The sequence below is a fragment of the Euphorbia lathyris genome, chromosome 9 (assembly GCF_963576675.1).
Source record: "Euphorbia lathyris chromosome 9, ddEupLath1.1, whole genome shotgun sequence".
Classification (NCBI taxonomy): Eukaryota; Viridiplantae; Streptophyta; class Magnoliopsida; order Malpighiales; family Euphorbiaceae; genus Euphorbia; species Euphorbia lathyris.
Genome location: NC_088918.1, coordinates 24,636,009 through 24,655,472, shown reverse-complemented (window position 1 = coordinate 24,655,472; position 19,464 = coordinate 24,636,009). Strand labels below are relative to the sequence as shown.

General features: G+C 35.9%; 1 protein-coding gene across 1 annotated transcript; it reads left to right on the top strand.

Moving 5' to 3' along the window:
• Positions 1 to 10,321: 10,321 nt before the first annotated feature.
• Positions 10,322 to 19,185, top strand: LOC136205198 (phytyl ester synthase 1, chloroplastic-like). The gene is made up of 13 exons (XM_065995703.1): positions 10,322 to 11,194; positions 11,394 to 11,445; positions 11,538 to 11,593; positions 12,012 to 12,170; positions 12,271 to 12,375; positions 13,023 to 13,129; positions 13,305 to 13,426; positions 13,865 to 13,973; positions 14,070 to 14,203; positions 14,302 to 14,668; positions 18,164 to 18,277; positions 18,405 to 18,490; positions 18,774 to 19,185. The coding sequence occupies exons 1-13, from the start codon at positions 10,738 to 10,740 to the stop codon at positions 19,075 to 19,077; spliced, it is 2,172 nt and encodes a 723-aa protein (XP_065851775.1). The 5' UTR covers positions 10,322 to 10,737; the 3' UTR covers positions 19,078 to 19,185.
• The last annotated feature ends 279 nt before the right edge of the window (positions 19,186 to 19,464 follow it).

The window sequence follows — 19,464 nt, the reverse complement described above, 5'->3', positions numbered from 1 at the left end:
AAAACAGAAAACAAGGTAAACGTGCACCTAAACAACAAAACTAAAACTAAACCCTAAGGAATTAAGATATAAAAATATGTATAAATATAGACTTATCAAGAAGTAGGTTCTGTAACGGCAGGATTAGGAGAAGAAAGAACTGAATCATCAGTAGGGATATACTGTGAGGGAATTGGAGATTGTTGTGGTAGTGGTGGTGGAACAGATATAGAATCAAGTAAGATGGGATCATCAATGGGACAAGGAAGAGGAACCTTAGAAGAGGTTTTGAGAATAGAATAGGGGAATATTTGTTCATAAAACATGACATCCCTAGACACTATGAGTTTTTCTTGAGTAACATCCCATATTTTATATCCCTTTTGATTCACCGGATACCCTAGAAAACCCCTTCACTAGCCCTGGGCTCTAATTTTGATTTGTGATGAGTGATAGTATGGAAACATTGACATCCAAAAACCTTCAGAATATGGTAAGATGTTGATGTAGAATAGAATTGAGAATAAAGAGTGGACCATTTTAGAAGTTTACTAAGAAGAAAGTTGATTAAATGAGCAGCCATAGTAACTGCTTCTCCCCAAAACAGAGTGGGCATTGAAGCTTGAAAGAGCAAAGCTCTGGCAACAGCTAGGATGTGTTCATGTTTTCTCTCCACAACACCATTCTGTTGTGGAGTATAAACACAACTATGGTGGTGAAGGATGCCAAGTTTGGTAAGGAGTTGATAACATTTGTTATTGAAAAATTCTTTACCATTATCAGTCCTAATAACCTTGACTGAACTAGAGAATTGAGTATAAACCATGTTTAAGAAATTTTCAATAGCAAATGACACCTATGCTTTATTTTGAAGGAGAATCAACCAAGTGAACCTAGTATGATCATCGACTATGGTAAGGAAATAATTTGCACCAGTCAATGAGGTTTTAAGATAAGGGCCCCATAAATCCATATGTAACATATCTAGTTTCGTTTGGTTAGAGATATGGCTAGTGGGAAATGACATCCTTTTCTGCTTTGCTAGGGGACACATAGGACAAGAATGAGACTCAGGGTAAAAAGGAATCTCTTGAATATGAGGCAAAAGAGCAGGGGATGGATGTCCTAACCTCTGGTGCCATAGGTCTTGTGGTAGAATTGGCGGTTGAGAAACAACATTACATTGAGAAGAGGGAGAAACATAGTTTTGTAGAGTCAGTTTAGAGAATGACTCTGCAGATATGTGATACAGTCCATTTGAAAATGAGCCTATAGCTAGATTGGAGCCAGTAGAAGAGGATTGTAAGACACAATGATCAATATGAAATTGGACTGTCACCTTAGCCTGAGTCAATAGCTGACCAACAGACATCAGATTGTACTTAAAAGCAGGAATGTAAAAGACATTATGTAGCTTAAAAGTCTGTGTAAAAGAGATTATACCAACTATATCAACCATAACACTATGTCCATTAGGAAGATGCACAGACTTAGGATTAGCTAGCTTAGACACAGAGGAAAACAAATGCAAACATCCACTCATATGTGATGTTGCTCCACTATCCACAATCCAGTCTATGTTAATAGTTGAGTTAGGAAACATACCAACTACACCTACAAATGGTGTAAAAGCATCTTGCACAGAGGAATTTTGTTGAGTCTTTAACGCTTTCAAGATTGCAGAATCAATATATAAAGCAAATTGAGGTGAAACATCTCCTCCATAGATATCTGTAGATGGCTCCATAGATGCAGCACAATGAGCTTGATCAGATTTCCCCTTCTTCTTCCCATCCTTCTTGAAATTTGCATTGTACCAATCTGGATAACCAGTAAGTCGAAAACAAGTCTCTCTTGTATGTCCTGTTCGATCACAATGATCACAATATCTGTCGTCTTTTCGCACAAAATCTTTCTTCTGAGAGTTAGAATTTGATCCTGTGCTAGATGCAGGAGTCGAACTGGCTGTGCTAGATCCAGTAGAAGGAAAAGATCTTCGACTAGTTTGTGAATTGGACTGCTTACTGAAATTAGCAATTTCAACATGTTGAGATGAACTGACTTCTCTCTATTTTTCAACTTGCATAATCATTGAATATGCCTTGTTAAGATCTGGAAGAGGCTCGAGAAGAAGAATTTGATCCTTCACGTTATCATATCCATCATTCAATCCAAGAAGAAACTGTAATAATCTATCGCCCTCTTGTTGAGCCATCATTTTAGAATGTGCTCCACATTTACACAATGGTGGTGGTCTAAGATGATCAAATTCATTCCAGAGACGAGATAATTGTGTAAAATAGCTTGAGACTGGTAGATTACCTTGACAAAAGGTAGAGAGATATTTAGCAAGCTTGTATAACTGTGGTCCATTAGAAGTACCAAATCGATTCTCAAGCTCATTCCAGAGAGATCGAGAAGTAGTTGGATAGAAGAATGATTCTGCAAGCTCCTTACTTATAGAATTGAGAATCCATGATTTCACCATGTTGTCAACCTGATCCCAAGCTTCATATTCCTCTGAATCTACATCTGGTTCAATATCGGTTTGTTGTACAAACACGATTTTCTTCTTTGCGCGTAACGCAAGAAGCATTGCGTGACTCCAAGCAAAATAATTCTCACCAGTTAAAGATGAACTTACCAGAACAGCTCCAGGTGTATCATTTGTATTCAATCGGAAAAGTTTTGAGGTAGGGGTTGAATCTGACCTAGATCGATCTCGCCTGGGAGATAATGAGCGAAAATCATCATTATCCATGATGAACTTGGATCGAGAGAATAGGAGAAGAAGTACTGGATCGAGAGAAGACGCAGTTGCGAATGAAAAACGGTAGTCGACGATAATCAGAAATCAGATCGATTCCTCAGGCTCTGATACCATGTGAAAGAATAGAAGCAGTAGAAAAGAAATAGGATGAACACAGGCTTTTGGAGAGAAAATAGCCAAACACTATTTACTCAATTTTCGTATATGTTCAAAGTACCAATACAAGAGCTATATATAGCCTTATTCAGAAAGTAAAGAAAAGACCAAAATACCCAAAATGGGAAAATGCTAAAATACTAAGAACAAAAACTAACAATTTCAATACATTAAAAACCTCACAAATCCTCTTAAATAGAATTACTCTCAAATGCTAACAAAATTGTGAATGTTTGGGATGCTAAACTATACCATTTTACATGTATTTATAGAAGAAATATGACTCAATTTGTTGATGTAAATATCCAAGTCAAAATGTAGATGAACATAAGAAAAGAAAAAAAGAAAAAAGAAAAGAACAACGTTGAATTTCAAATCACATATCACAAATCTCTACCTTGATTTAAAACCACTTAACTATTCTACCTTCGTCGTATGCTCTTTCGAGCCAACTCAGTTATCGCAAACATCGATTAAGTTCAAGCAATGATTGAACCTGCTTACTAAAAGAGACTTCATCATTATATTGGTTGGATTTCCTGCAACACCAATTTTATAAACGTTAATTATTTCTTCAGAAATAATATCTCGAATAAAATGGTATTTCACATCAATGTGGCTCGTTCTTTAATGAAACATATCTAGTCTTTCGTCAAAATGTATAACACTCTGGCTATCATAATGAATAGCTATCTTATGTAAATTTGAACACAGCTCACCAATTGAACCTCGTAGCCAATAGTTTATTTTACAGCTTCAACTATAGTCATATATTCTAGTTCGATAGTGATAATGCAACTATAGGTTACAAAGTAGCTTTCTAACTGATAATAACACCACCAAAGGTAAACACATCATCTATGATGGATTTTCTTCTGTCAAGATCTCCTACATAGTCTAGCCACCATGCTTTTACTCCTTCCAAATTTTAAACAAACATTAGTAGTACCCTTTAATTATTTCAAAAAATCCATTTCACAATATTTCTAATGTTCTTTATCAAGATTGGACATGTATTTATTAACTACATGCATTGCATGTGATATGTCAAGACGAGTACAAACCATAGCATGATCCTACCGATATCATTTGAGTAAAGTACATGTGACATAAATATAATTTAGTGCTAAAACTTGTGCCTTAAAATAAACATTTTTCTTTACTTTAACTTCAACCACATTACAACCTCATTTCATGATTATTTTTTAATATTGTTTTGATCTTAACAAAACGGATGTACTGATAAATGTGCAAACTCATTGTGACTCTTAGTAAGTATAAAGAAGAGAGTAAACACCCACATCCAAAATTTTGTATGATTGAGTGAACCACGTTTGTGTTGAGATATCTCCTCAAATCCCACATTGGTTAAAAGTATTGTAAAGGGATGTGTGAATCCCACATTGCTTAGAAATAAGGAAGTCAAGGGGGAGTTCCCTTATAATTAGGTTTTAAGCCTTTAGTTGATGTATTCCACATTCTCAAGGCTAGTTAACTAGGAGGTGTAACTTAGGTTTTGAGTTTGTGTGAGAGAGCGAGGGTTTTTTGTTACGGTTTTGTCCGTCCAAAAATTGTAATCCTTTGATAGTGGAGATTTAAAAGGCCTACGGGTCCCGTGGTTTTTATCTCTTGTTGAAGAGGTTTCCACGCTAAAATTGTTGTGTGCCTTTATTGCTTTTCTCTATTATTTCTTTGTGTGGGTGTGTGTTTGTTTGTTTGGCCCCAACAAAGTTTGGCGATGTGCAATGAAGTTTTCAGTGAAGGGTCAATTTTTATCAATATTGCCTATTATGATTAATTAATGAACTTTCAAGGTTGAATTTGATAGCTTTTATATTTGCTGGGTGCCTCTGAAAGTCTCCTCATAAAATCACAGTTTCAAAAACTTGTACTTAGTTAAATTGAGAGGTTTGTTTATCAATTTCTCAATAAGGAGGGTATATAATAGAGGAAGAGTATAAGCCGAGCTGTAGAGAAGATGTCGTCTACAACGTTCAAGTATGAGATTCCGCCCTTTGATGGAAAGAGTAATTTCACATTGTGGCAAAGTACGATTCAAGACTATTTGGTGCAGCAGGGTCTTGACATCGCGTTAGAGAAGAAGCTCGACGGTATGAAAGATACTGAATGGAGTACGATTCAGAGGAAGGTTGTCAGCACTATCAGGTTAGCCCTTGCTCCCCAAATTAAGATGACTGTGTTGATGGAGACATCTCCGAAAGAGTTATGGAAGAAGTTGAAGAGCACTTATTTGTCGAAGTCGTTGGCTAGCCGGTTGTGTCTGAAGATGGATTTGTACACACTCAGAATGGAACATGGAGGTAACATTCTTGACCACATTAATAATTTTAATCAATTGGTGTGTCAGTTATTGAGTATTGGAGAGAAGATTGAGGATGAAGAGCAGTCTTTGCTCCTGTTAGCTTCTTTGCCTAGACCTTTCAAGTCGTTAGTGCAAACGATGTTAATGGGGAAGAACGCGTTGCAGTTAAATGATGTGATGGCGGCTTTGAAAGAGAATAAGAAGATGATGCGAGAAGATGACAGTTGTCCCAAGATACTCATAGCTAGAGAGAGTGGAGAAAGGGGGAGGAACCATAAGAAGAGTGACCGTGGCGGGAGATCAAGATCTCGGCAAAAGGATATGAGTACTGTTGAGTGCTTTTATTATGGTGAATCCGGTCACATGGAATCCTGTTGCCCACAGTTTAGGGAGGACTTGAAGAGTCTACGGAAGGGTAATGGTAAAAATGGTGAATCCTCTACTATTGTGGTTGAAGATTGTGATTTTTTTATTGACTGCTACGGATGATCTTGTTGAAGATCATTCTGATTGGGTGTTAGATTCTGCTGCTGATATTCATATTTGTAGAGATCGAGCTTGTTTTGATACTTTACAGGTTGATGGAGATTTTGGCTACATTCGGAGTGGGAGCAATTCGAAGATGAAGATTGAAGGCGTCAGAAGAGTTCGCCTGAAGCTCCACAATGGTGTTGTCAAAACACTTGCTGATGTGAAGTTTGTGCCTAGTGCTAGAGCCAATATAATTTCGTTGGGAGAGTTGGCTTCACGTGGGTACAAATATGTTAGAGCCGACAAGTTTTGCAAAGTGTTCAAAGGTGGAAGCTTGATATTACAAGGAATGAAAAGAGGGAAACAAATTTATTATCTGGATGGATGTTCCCTTAGCAGAATGAAGAAAAAGAAGACTGCAAAGAGGGTTCGGTTTTCTGAAGATGTTGAGATATATGGGGATTTGGGTCGAGGGAGGATTTGTTGGGATATCTCCCCAAATCCCACATTGGTTGAAAGTGTTGTAAAGGGATGTGTGAATCCCACATTGCTTAGAAATAAGGAAGTCAAGGGGGAGTTCCCTTATAGATAGGCTTTAAGCCTTTAGTTGATGTATTCCACATTCTCAAGGCTAGTTAACTAGGAGATGTAACTTAGGTTTTGAGTTTGTGTGAGAGAGCGAGAGTTTTTCGTTTCAGTTTTGTCCGTCCAAAAATTGTAATCCTTTGATAGTGGAGATTTAAGAGGCCTACGGGTCCCGTGGTTTTTATATCTTGTTGAAGAGGTTTCCACACTAAAATTGTTGTGTGCCTTTATTGCTTTTCTCTATTATTTCTTTGGCCCCAATAAAGTTTGGCGATGTGCAATGAAGTTTTCAGTGAAGGGTCAATTTTTATCAATATTGCCTATTACGATTAATTAATGAACTTTCAAGGTTGAATTTGATAGCTTTTATATTTGCTGGGTGCCTCTGAAAGTCTCCTCATAAAATCACAGTTTCAAAAACTTGTACTTAGTTAAATTGAGAGGTTTGTTTATCAATTTCTCAATCCTCCATTTTTTGAAATCATTTACTTGAGAACAAGTAAAACTTTAAGTGTGAGAAGGTTGATATGAACGTTTTATCCATATATTTTAAGAATGTTTTACGGTTTATTTTGAGTATTTGGTTCATTTTAATGCTTCAATTCATATGCTACATAATAAATGGACGAATAAAGAGTGTTTTACACACTTTTAGTTAATTTCAATAAAAATAAATAATCTCGGGTTTAATGTTTATATTTACAGGCTTATAAAATATTCTCGCAAACTGGACATGAAAGGATGCGGAAAAGATGAGACCATGCAATGGAGACTGAAAAGGGCCTATATGCCATGTGAAAAGGAGAAATCTATGTTTTACATCCTATACAACGTATGAGGAAGTCCACATATCGCGTGGAGTAGAAGAGACAAGTTCGGCGGAGGCTGACATGATGAAATCCTCTCACCTGAATCAACTGATTCCACTGAGGCAACTAAGTCAACATGCTATGTGGCACATCCCATACGGTGTGTGAGTTTGAAAAGAAGAAATAGAAACTGCCGAAGAATCCCACATGGCGTGTCCAATGAGTCACAAACCGGGTGATTAATGAGTCAACGATCAACATGTCGTGGCACTTGGTCACATGCTGTGTAACCCACTTTTCCACCTTTTTTGAGAACATCTACAATGCAATTGTAATTTACGATTCTACCCTAAGGCATATTTTTGTATACATAAGGGTGCTTCGCACCCAATTAGATTCATTCAGCTTCTATGCTCTAGAGTACCTTACACTTTGAGAACTTGGTTGTGGTAAAATTCTTCCATCATCTTGACGAAGTTATGATTCCATCATCCTTCCCCAAGCTCGAAGTTCCACCTCTAAGTCCAAAGCGACGACTTTGAGTTTGATGAGCTAGTTCTAAGGGCTGAGTTCTCTTTCCTTTTTCTTGTTAACTTGTACTATTTCTATGTATTAGATTCAGTTGAATTCCGCTTAAACTATTTTCACAGTTTTAAATATAATTTATGAGTTTCATTTCCATTACAATTGTTAATATATTTTCTTGTTTTGATTCTCATAATTTGCTATTGCGTAGGTCGATTACAAACTTTCAAATTCATTAAGATTCATATAGGTGTTGCCTTACTAGGATTAATAATCCGAAAACCATACGAATTGACAAGCCATAGAACTTACAGACCCTAGTTTCTAAATTGATTAAAATTAGTATCACCTTTTCAAAGGAATCACGAACTAAAGTACTTAACGGAGTTGGTTGGTTTATTCATAACCATTTTTGCACGATTCAAATATTACTCGTGTATTATCTGAAATATCATTCTTTATATATTGTAACTTAACACAATCCGTCTCATCCTATAAGAGCTTTAAACTAAAATTTATCTCACATATAGCTTACGAGTAGTTTTTTTTATATTAGTTAAAAAACCAAAACCAAAGTATTCACCGCTTAGATAACGTTATAAAATCGAGTAATTTGATACTTGTGAGTGTAAATCCTATGGATTTAATACTTGGATTTAAACCATATTTATTCTTAATAACGACGGGATACACTTATCCATTAATTGAGACTCTCGAAATATAGCTCGGGACTACCTTTCATCACCTCTTCCTCAACTTCTTAATGCAATTTTAAATAAATTCAGACCAATGAAACACTTAATAAATTTAAAAGATCAATAGCATTTTGAAACAAATTTGTGATATATTAATCCTATATTAGAAACACACCTTTCCCTCTTGTTCTTCCTCATCTCTTCTTATTTATTCCTCTCTTTTATAAATCTACTTTCCTCTTTTGCTGATTTAGTTCGAAGAACCTTTCACCGATTTGGTTTCCTATATTTTTTTTATTGTTATTTCTTTTTAGTTTAAGTTAATATATTTTTATCAGATATGTGTTGTCCGTATGAACTGCATCTTCTCTCTATAATTCTTTCATTTATACATTTTCCGATTTAACAAGAACGGAAACGATTAATTTCGTCCATAGATCACTAGATTTGTGGTACAAAAAAATGATTCATATCTGAATATTCAATAGAACCTAAACGATGAAAATTGGATTTTGTAGATTTAGATTTACTAGAATTATATGATTTATAATTGATTGTTTTTATCATAGCTTTCATGAATTTTATCAGTCTAGTAGTCTTTTTCTTCTTTTCTTTAATCTTGTATTAAATTGTACTTGTATGAGATTATGTTTGTCATTATTCTCTCTGTGTTTTTTTTCTTTTTCATGATAATGAGCATTTTCATAAAAAAAAAAAAAAAAAAAAAAACACACAGCTTCCCTCCTCTATACCACACTCAGGAAACTGTTCTTGAGAATTGAAAATAATCAATTTTGCATGAGCACAGCCCTTTTTCTTCTTTGATTTTAAGAACATCGTATAATGCTGGATCCACGACTTGACAATGCTTACTGTATAATCTTCCTTCGTCGAGCTCTTTCCTGACGTCCAAAAGCAAATTTTGTTTTTCCTCTTACAGTTTAACTAAAATTATGGCTACTCCACCTGTTAGTGCTTTTCAGGTAACTCATTCTCAATTTCGGGATGACATTCCCCCTTTTATATTGAAGAACAAAAAACGATCAATTGAAAGGAAATGTTTCTTATGTGTTTGTGATAATGTTTGTAGGTGGGTTGTGAAACAGTACAACAGCAAGATCTTGTTCATCAATTCTACACTGATTCCAGCACCGTGATTCCTGGTTGACGATGGGGATTGAAACAGGACGCTCGATTAGGGCCAAATTCGAGAAAGCGAACTCAGCATTTCGATTCAGATTACGCCCTCCATTCGTGAAGATCTTTTACTTGGTTTGATTTTAGAACTGAAGTCATTACACAATATAAAACTTTATTTTAATTTTTATGATAAATTGTGAAAACACAAGGCTTATACAAAATTGTTATATAATGTATTAGTGATGCTTAAAACGCACAATTATTGCCATAAAACAAGCCATAACTATTGCATTCTTTTGTTCTGTGAAACTAATTACAGAAAATCATGAGATTAGGAGGTATTTAGGAGCTATGGAAAAATAAGTATAATATTGGATAAAGAATGAAAGAAAAGGGTCTATTGGATAAAGAATTAAAGTATAGCTTGATAAAGGGGAAACAAAGTATAATATTCTTTCAACAGAATGTGAAAAGTGTAAGCCCATTAAAATATGTAGTGCCTCTTAAAAACTTATAATTTTACCTTGTTTATAGAAGTCATTTCTGATGCAAGTTTCATAGATTAGTTGTATTGTCATAGTGGTTTAATTAAGCATCCCAATTATATATTTTTAGCAAAGAATAATACTTCTATTGTTATGTAGAAAAATTGAAAGAGGAATAGATACATTGAAAGATAGTTACAGGAAGTAATAAAATGTAATGTAAATTCTTCAAATACATAACTGACATTACGATTTGATTTTTTTTAATGAGAATTAAATTTCAATCAAATATAGCTATAGATCCTATCGAGTTTTCATACCTTTTTTTTTGTTTATAACAAATGCTTATTTCATGTTTACATTAAATCTGTCAGATATTTGAGTTTTTTTTTCAGACATTTCTGAACTCAATAAAAATTTCTAACTGGCATTTTATTGTCGCATACATCACAACTCTAGAATTGTGTGTTATAGAATCTCTGCACCTCATTTTTAGGTTTTTAGTTGTTTTGATGTTAAATACAAGAAGGCATGAAGTATATGAGTAATTCAGTTGCAGTAGTTTAAGGAACACTCTAAGTGTGTTTGGCGTACTTAAGAACATTTGAAGTTTCTATGCTTGTTATTTGAAAGGATTCTAAATGTATAATTGGTAAAGGGTCATGACAGAAAAACTGTGTTATAATTGCTCAAGTTAGAACCTTCCAAAGCGCTTGAAGCAAATATCAAGTGGTTCAATGGTGAATCTTGAAATGTGATTATAGAAGGTGCAAGTATTCTGCCACTGTCTACACAAACCATGGCATTGATTGTTCCTTCTGTGATATTTCCTTGTACTTTAACATATTCAGAAATTAAGCCACAGTTTCATGTGAGAGTACAACGTTTAGGTGGTAGTGATTCTGTGTTGTCATCTAATTCAGTCAGTGTGAATGGAGGAGCTTCTTTCACTGGACAAAAAGAGAAGAACGAAATTCTTATTGGTGAGGGAACTGAAGACAAAGAGGAGAATAAAGTTTTGATCAAGGGAGGAAATGGGAGATTGAAGTCAAGAACAGAGAAAAATTGGGAGAAAGATGCTGTTTCGAAAGATTTGGAACTGTTCTGGGATGATGGTTATGGGACCAAGACAGTGAAGGATTATCTTGAAGAAGCCAGGGAGATAATTCAACCTGATGGCGGTCCGCCTCGGTGGTTTTGCCCTGTTGAGTGCGGCCAACCTTTGAAAAATTCTCCAGTTCTGCTGTATTTACCAGGTAATCCTTCTGATGAATTACAAGATGCAATATTGACTTCACTTCAAGGTTTTCAAAGGTAGAAAAAATAATAAACAGGATTCGGGATTCCTGCAAGTGATTTGCATGTTTGTTTGATAGTAATGGTGGATTCAACTTTTAGCATTGGTCTTAGGAGATTTTAGAACACTGAAACTTTTTATTTTGGATTGATATGCAGGGCTAGATGGTGTTGGCTTGGGACTTACTTTGCACCATAAAGCCCTTGGGAAGTAAGGCCTTAAGTTTTTGTTCTTTCAATTTCATGTAGCTGCGATATGTTGTTAAAAGAAGATGTTCATCATTATAATTTTCGTATATGCAGGGTGTTTGCAGTTCAGTGCCTTCATATTCCAGTCTATGACAGAACTCCATTAGAAGGTCTTACATATCCTTCTCAAATTAATATTTATTTCCTTTATACTGTTGATAATTCACTGAGATTATTCTTTTAGATACGAGTTTTTCATACCACAAGAAGCTATAAAGCTTACATGTTTTAGATTGCCACTCCACATTTTTACTAATTCATTCTATAGTACGTGTGGAGGGCGAGCCTTGGCGCAACGGTAAAAACGTTGTTGCCGTGTGACCAGAGGTCACGGGTTCGAGTCTTAGGAGCGGCCTCTTGCTAATTAAACTGGCAAGGGAAGGCTTGCCCCCAATACACCCTTGTGGTGGGACCCCTCCCCGGACCCTCGCTCAGCGGGGACGCGTAATGCGACCGGGCCGCCCTATTCTATAGTACGTGTGAAGTTTTCTGTTTATCGGTAGCTTAAGTGGGTTCTATTTCTTGAAGGTTTGGTGAAATTTGTTGAAGAAACTGTGAGACTCGAGCATGCGTCATCCCCGAAGAAGCCAATTTATCTAGTAGGGGATTCCTTAGGGGGATGTCTAGCACTTGCTGTTGCTGCCCGTAATCCTAACATTGATCTTGTTCTAATACTATCCAATCCAGGTTAGTGCCAGATTAGCAGTAATTTATTAATTATATATACATTCTTGATGACATCTTGATTGTTAAACTCCAAGTTCATCTGACATTATTTTTATTGTAGCAACATTTTTCGGCAGGTCGCTGCTGCAACCCTTGATTCCTATCTTGGAGGCTTTGCCTAAAGGATTACATAACGCAGTTCCCTATATTCTTAGTTGCATTTTGGGTATGCAATCTGTTGCTTTGAGGTGTTAGTTGCATTTATAACTTTTTCTGCTAATGTCTGATTCAGTAAAACTAAAATTGATTCAACTACCTTCTTTTGAATACCATGACTTCTATGTGAGGAATAACATATAAAAGATTCCTCTTTTCCTCTTATCATTACTGGTATGTATGCTTAAAATCCTGAACAATAATTATTTGTTAGTGATTGATCTTTGTCCTTGATCAATAAGTTTAATGCAAACTACTGTATTTTACTGTCCTGCAACTCTGTCGGGTCATCACAGATAAAATCATGGGTTTTATCAGTAACACATTTGACTTCGAGCAAACTCTAGAAACATAAAGTTCATCTTCAGAGTATGTTGCATGGAAACTCTTCTTCATTAGCGTGTCTGGTTTCGTATCCGTTTCCGTTTCAGTTTCTTTTCCGTTTCCATTACCGTTTCCTAGCTATAATGTTTTAGAAATCAACATTTCCCAGTGTCCGTTTCAGTTTCAGTTTCTGTTTCCGTGCAACACAGTCAGATAAATAAAGATGTTTTATCTTATTGTTCAACATTTTGCAGTTTTCAAATGGCTTTAAGGACCAGTACAAAAAGAAAGAGCTTTGCTCTTCTGTCGCTGATTTTTCTTTTCGTGAACCAGGTAATCCAGTGGAGATGGCAATGGCTGATATCGAGCATAGACTTTCTCCCAGATTACAAATCGAACAATTGTCAGCCAATCTTATTGGCTTTTTGCCCCATCTTTCTGTAAGGATGCACTTTCTAGTTTTTCATCTGTTATTTTGGCATGTTCATAGTGTTGGGTCTCTTTGTATATTTTATTCATCCCATTTACAAACTTATGGACAGAAAGAGTTTCTGACTTTCATTTTTATTGTTAGGAGTTAGGACCATCAAAAATTATTAATATGTCTATTTTTAGGCTTTAGCCGATATCTTTCCGAAGGACACTGTTCTTTGGAAGTTGAAATTACTCAATTCAGCAGCTGCTTATGCTAATTCCCATCTTCATGCTGTAAAAGCAGAAGTCCTAGTGCTCGCGAGGTCTGTATTCTCCTTTTATTCTGCTTGGTTCCTCAATTCTTTGCTATGTACTTTATAATGATCTATTTAGTGGACATCATTGTGTTATTCTTTTCGATTTCATGATTTAATCACTAGCCATGTTGCATTTGTAGTCATTATGATATGATGTACTTTTCTGCTTTTAGAGCTGCTATATGACTTGTTAGAGTTAGCAGCAATTTTGGAGAGAGTCGTGTGATCATATTATATGAATGAGGACAATATTGTTAGCGATAATACAGATTAAGATAATTACGAAATATTATCCTAAGTTTATTTACGAAATATTATCGCTAACAAATATAATCAAACCATCTGGTAAAATCATGCTCAAAAGTTTCTTCACTCGCTTGTTTCTTGTTTGCGATAGGTAAACGTTTATAGAATGGAAATTTAATGGTTACTTATTGATTGTAGTCACAAAGATAATATGGTTCCCAGTAAAGATGAAGCTGAGTATCTTCAAAGTTCATTGCAAAATTGCACAGTTCGTTCCTTCAAAGACAATGGACATGCACTTTTAATGGTAGGTGAGAAGCAGCATATTATGCAATGCAATTATATAAATGTAAATTTTCACTTTCTTTTCCTATTTGATACAATATTCTCTATGATGGCACAGGAAGGACGCTATAGTTTGCTCTCTATTATAAAATGTACTGGCAAATACCGTCGTTCAAAGAGGCATGATATTGTCTCAGACTTTGTGCCCCCTAGCATGTCAGAATACAAATTTTGTTTTGATGAAACACTTGGGTAATTCAGCTGATTTAAAATGCATCCTACTACATTAATCTGTCCTTCCTCGTCCCAGCCTAATACTATAATCACAATCACGATCTCATACATTTCAGGTTGTTAAGGATGGCTGGAAGTTATGCTGTGTTCTCAACTCTGGATGATGGAAAGATAGTGAGAGGGCTTGCTGGGGTTCCAGATGAAGGTCCTGTATTACTAGTGGGTAATCACATGTTAATGGGACTTGAAGTGGCAGCCATTGTTGAAGCTTTTTTAGAAGAGAAAAATCTTATGGTTCATGGTTTAGCTCATCCAATGCTATTTAATGGGAGGCTTGAACCATTGAATGTTACTACAGAAATTGATTGGGTACAACTAATGGGTGCAGTACCTGTCACTGGAAGCAATTGTTTTAAATTATTATCATCCAAATCACATGTGCTTCTTTGTCCTGGAGGTGGAAGGGAGGCTTTCCATTACAAGGTGCCAAATTACCAACCTTATTTTATTTATTTCAACCAGTTTTCTAATGAAGCTTAAATTGTAAATAATTTTATGCTCCATTTGGGCTGTTAAAAAATAGGGACAAATACAAATAAAAACCACATTGATTTGCAAATAGAGGAATGTAGTTTTATTTTTTTTTTTTTGCAAAAGAGGGCATGTGTTTTACACGTTAGCAAAAAGAAGGAATTTAATTAACGGTGTTAGTCTTTGATGACGTGTCATGTTGACTGTGATGATGTGATATGTTGACTTTGCTGCACACTAAAATGTTCTTTTCTTTCTGACATGATGATTTGTCGAACAATGTTAGTCAAATTTCTTTTTTGCTAAGTGTGTAAAACACATGCCTGCTTTTGAAAAAAAAAAATATTTTCATCTACATGCAGATTAATGAAACCTTACAAACCAATGAAACCACAGATTTTATTTGTACTTTTCCCTTGTCAGATATTAATATGAAGTGGACCTTTAACTATCAGCTTGAGCTTTTAGTTCAATTGCTTCCATGACATCCCTAAAGATAATCGAAAAACAGAAATGTTAGATTGAAATTTAATGAAAAAGTGATGTATTAAATCTAGATTTTCGACTTCAAAAATTGATTATTAATATAGAAATATATTTGTAAAATTGAATATAAATACATGTATATATTTGCATTTTTAGTTAAAAATTGGAAGTATTTAAGAACTTCAAATTTTATTTAGCTCAATGATCACTTTTCACTAAATTTGACTGCCAAGTAGAAGTTGAGGGCTCAAATTGGATTCTGTTGCTATACTATTAAAGTGACGGCTTAATTTTGCTAATTGCATGACTGCAGAAAAATGAATATGTTTTTTAAAGTATTTGATTCATGCTCACAGTTTTATTGTTGTGTATATTTCTATGAAGGTAAAAGGTGAATAATGTTATATATAGCCTTGTGAGATATTAAGATATCAAACTTCTTTCTTCCCTAATTCCAATCTTCTTCTTCTCTCCTAAATTCCTATTCTATTTCTGACGCCAAGTTCTGACATTAGTATCACAGACAACCTTCCTCTGGCTGTGCCATAGTGAATGGTCAGCAACGCCGCCAAGAGAACCAGGGAAGCTCACCGAAAAGCCATGGAGAATCTTGAACAACAAATCAAGGAAATAACTGTTCGGATGAAGGAACAAGCGGGGATCACTGCGATGCGAATGTACTCCATGAAAGCCTTGTTTCAAGATGTGCAAGCTGCACGGAACCAGCACATTGATACATTCATCCTAGAACAAAACCAGTTTAGGAAGGGTCAACTCAACACTATTTCTTCCCTAATTCAACTCATACGTAATAGCCAGAGCTCTTCACAAGGAGCTTCTCCCTCTTCTGCCATCAACCCTGATAGGAATCCTTAGAAATCCAAACACCTCTGGGGAGACTAACAACAGAGCCCCAATTTTTAACAAAATGCTTCCAAAACGTGAGCTACCTGCGTTTGAAGGAATAGAGGTGGAAAACTGGTTAAGTAAGTGCCTCAAATATTTTCAACTTTTCAAAGTTTCAGAAGAAAAAAAGTTAGATCTGGTAGGCATCTATTTAGAAGGAAGAGCGGACAAATGGTTCAAGAACTGGATTAAGGCTAAACCAGCACCAACGTGGGGGGATTTCATTGAGGAAATAGTTAAGAGATTCCAGGAGACGGAGACCGCAGATGTGGTAGAGCAACTGACTTAACTCAAACAGACCTCCACTGTGGCTGAGTATCATGATCAATTTGAGGCATTAAAACTTAAGATGGAGAGGTTCCCTCCCACCATAATAGAGTCCTTTTATATATCTAGTTTCATCTTTGAATTAAGGTCAATAGTAAAATCGTTCAAACCACCAGACATCTATACTGCGATCAAGAAGGCTCAGTTACTGGAGAACCATGTTAAGGAGATGACTGAGGCACTTAAACCTACATCCACTTTCAAACCTTCCATTCCTAATAAGATATGGAATCCTACACCTCTATAAACCTACAAACCAAATACATCAGCCCTTAACCAAAACACGAACTCGATCCTAACTCCTAAACCACTTGATCCCTAGCCTCCCTTACCAGCCTTGGCCTATAAAAAGACCCCTGGGCTTGCTGGAAGTGTGGGGAAAGATATTTCCCAGGTCATCAATGCTGAATGCCCTTAATCTAGATGAAGAAGGGGAGAAGGAAGGGGAAATAGTAGAAGCTGAGGAAGCCATACCTGCCAAGAGATGTTGGGTGAAGGCACTGAACCAATATCATTATCTGTCAATGCCCTAGATGGAGGAGTGACACAGAACACCTTGCGTTTGAAAGGGGTGCTGAATAAGAGAATCATTATGATTCTCATTGACAGTGGAAGCACACATAGCTTCGTGGACCAAAAGGTAGCAATGGAGGCCAAATTACCTCTCCTACAAGTCAAACCTGCAGTTGTGACAGTTGCTGATTGCAGGCAACTCATTGTAAGTCTTAAATGTGATGAGTTTAATTGGTCTATGCACAACTCTAAGTTTCAGTTCACTGTGAGAGTGCTTGAACTAGGAGATTCTGACCTTATACTTGTTTCGAATTGGATGAGAAGGCACACCCAGTCACGTTTGACTTTGAGTTCAATAAATTGATAATTCACAAAGACAACAAACCCTTAGAATTAGAGGGAATGACTGAAAAACCCAAACTAAAGAGTATGTCCCTTAAAAGTGTCAATCACCTAGTTTCTAAGAGATGGAAGGGAGTCACCTCTAGATTATGTTTAATGTCCGTTAGAGACGTCAGTAATCCTCCTATTGAGACAACATACATTCCCCAGATCTCACCTACATTTCAACCCTTGCTTAACAAATACCACACCATGTTCCTTCCACCAAAAGCATTACCTCCAAAAAGGTCCCATGACCATGCCATACCACTAAAAAATGCTATAGATCCCATCAATGTTAGGCCATATAGGTATTCCTACCATTAAAAAAATGGGATTGAGAGATTGGTAGCCGAAATGTTAACGAATGGGGTAATACAACCTAGCACTAGTCCTTATGCCTCCCATGTGTTATTAGTTAAGAAAAAGGAAGGTACATAGAGATTCTGTGTAGATTGTAGGGAGTTTCCAATTCCAGTGATTCAGTAACTTCTTGATGAGCTAAGAGGGGCTAAGTCCAATTCCAGTCCTTATGCCTTCCTATTTAAGGGGTCATGCTTGTACATTTGAGGTATCCTGAAATTTAAAGAATATTTCTTTCTTCTTTCTAACTTCTTCCTTCCCTATTTCCAATCTTCTTCTCTCCTAAATTCCTATTCTATTTATGACGCTAGAACTTTAAGTTCTGACATAATTGTAATTGAATAAGAGTATACAGTGCCTCGAGCGCACACACATACATATTTTTCCATAAATAAGTTCATTGAGTTTACATATTGTTACTAGATCTGGGTTCTTCTTAATCTTTAGTTTTAACAACTCAGTAATTTTCAGGGCGAAGAATATAAAATAATATGGCCTGAAAAGCCAGAATTTGTGAGGATGGCTGCTAGGTTCGGGGCCACAATTGTACCATTTGCATCTGTTGGAGAAGAAGATATATCACACGTGAGTCTTTCGCTTACTTCTCTTTTTCTTTTTAATTTTTTCGAGGGATATCTCGCAGTGCTTGATCCGAAATTAAGTTTACATGTTCATAATGTAATAATTTTATGCTGTTTTATGGCTGTGGCAGATGGCTCTTGATTATCATGACCTATTGAAAATCCCTGTGTTGAATGACTTCATTAGAGATTTCATGAGCAAAGCAGTAAGAGTCAGGTGATTATTACTTCATTTCTATCAAAGGAAAATTAAGCATTCTCAGCTTCAGATTTATAATATGTAGATCAGAATGTTCATATGGACCTTAATGACCAAGTGAATTTAGTCATTCACCGTTAGATCTAGGCTTATTAAATCTAAATCGTAGGATGCTTTGAATATCCACCTTAGGATTTTAATAAGCGTATGAATGACCAAATACTGCATGGTCATTAAGATCCATGTGATCAAAACTGGTTATAGTTTGCATCGATGATAAATATGGTGTCGAATATTACAGAGGCGAGGGTAAAAGAGAGGTTTCGGATGGAGAATTATTTATCCCAGGTGTTATACCTAAGATACCAACCGGACGTGTCTATTCTCTGTTTGGAAAGCCGATAAAAACGAAGGGGAAAGAAGAGTTATTGCAACAAAAAGGTAATGCAAATGAGATGTATATGCAGGTGAAATCTCAAGTTAGAAGCAATATGGATTACTTATTGAAGAAGAGAAAGGAGGACCCTTATAGAGATATCTTGGATAGAACATTATATCGTGCATTATATTCTCTTTTGTCTGATATTCCATCATTTGATCCTTGAAAAGGTTATCAAATAACATGAATGTAATGTTGTAATGTATGAACTGAAAATCTGTAAGCAATTATATTAAACAAATTTTAGTTGAGCAAGAGATTTTCAAATATTTATGATTTATTATTTCGTTTATGATTTAATTTCTTTTATCACTTTTAAATTTTAGTTGACTAAGGTGGATCGCTTAAATCAGTACCGACAACTGGTCCAGGATTGGCGAAGATCCGACGTTAGGGTATCTTTGTCCCCCTATAGTGTTTTCTATGCCAACTCGAACTCCACTACCAGCGTACGTTGATATGTCTAATCCACCACTGGTCGTCTAATCCTCCTTGGAGCATTGCCAATGTTTAGGATGACCTTTCCCATGATTGGGGTTGAGTTTGACTATAG

Coding starts and splice junctions, on each gene's coding strand:
- LOC136205198 (XM_065995703.1), top strand. CDS start 10,738: ATGGCATTGATTGTTCCTTCTGTGATATTTCCTTGTACTTTAACATAT. Junction 13,427..13,864: donor GAAGTCCTAGTGCTCGCGAG/GTCTGTATTCTC, acceptor TATTGATTGTAG/TCACAAAGATAATATGGTTC. Junction 14,669..18,163: donor GGGAGGCTTTCCATTACAAG/GTGCCAAATTAC, acceptor AGTAATTTTCAG/GGCGAAGAATATAAAATAAT.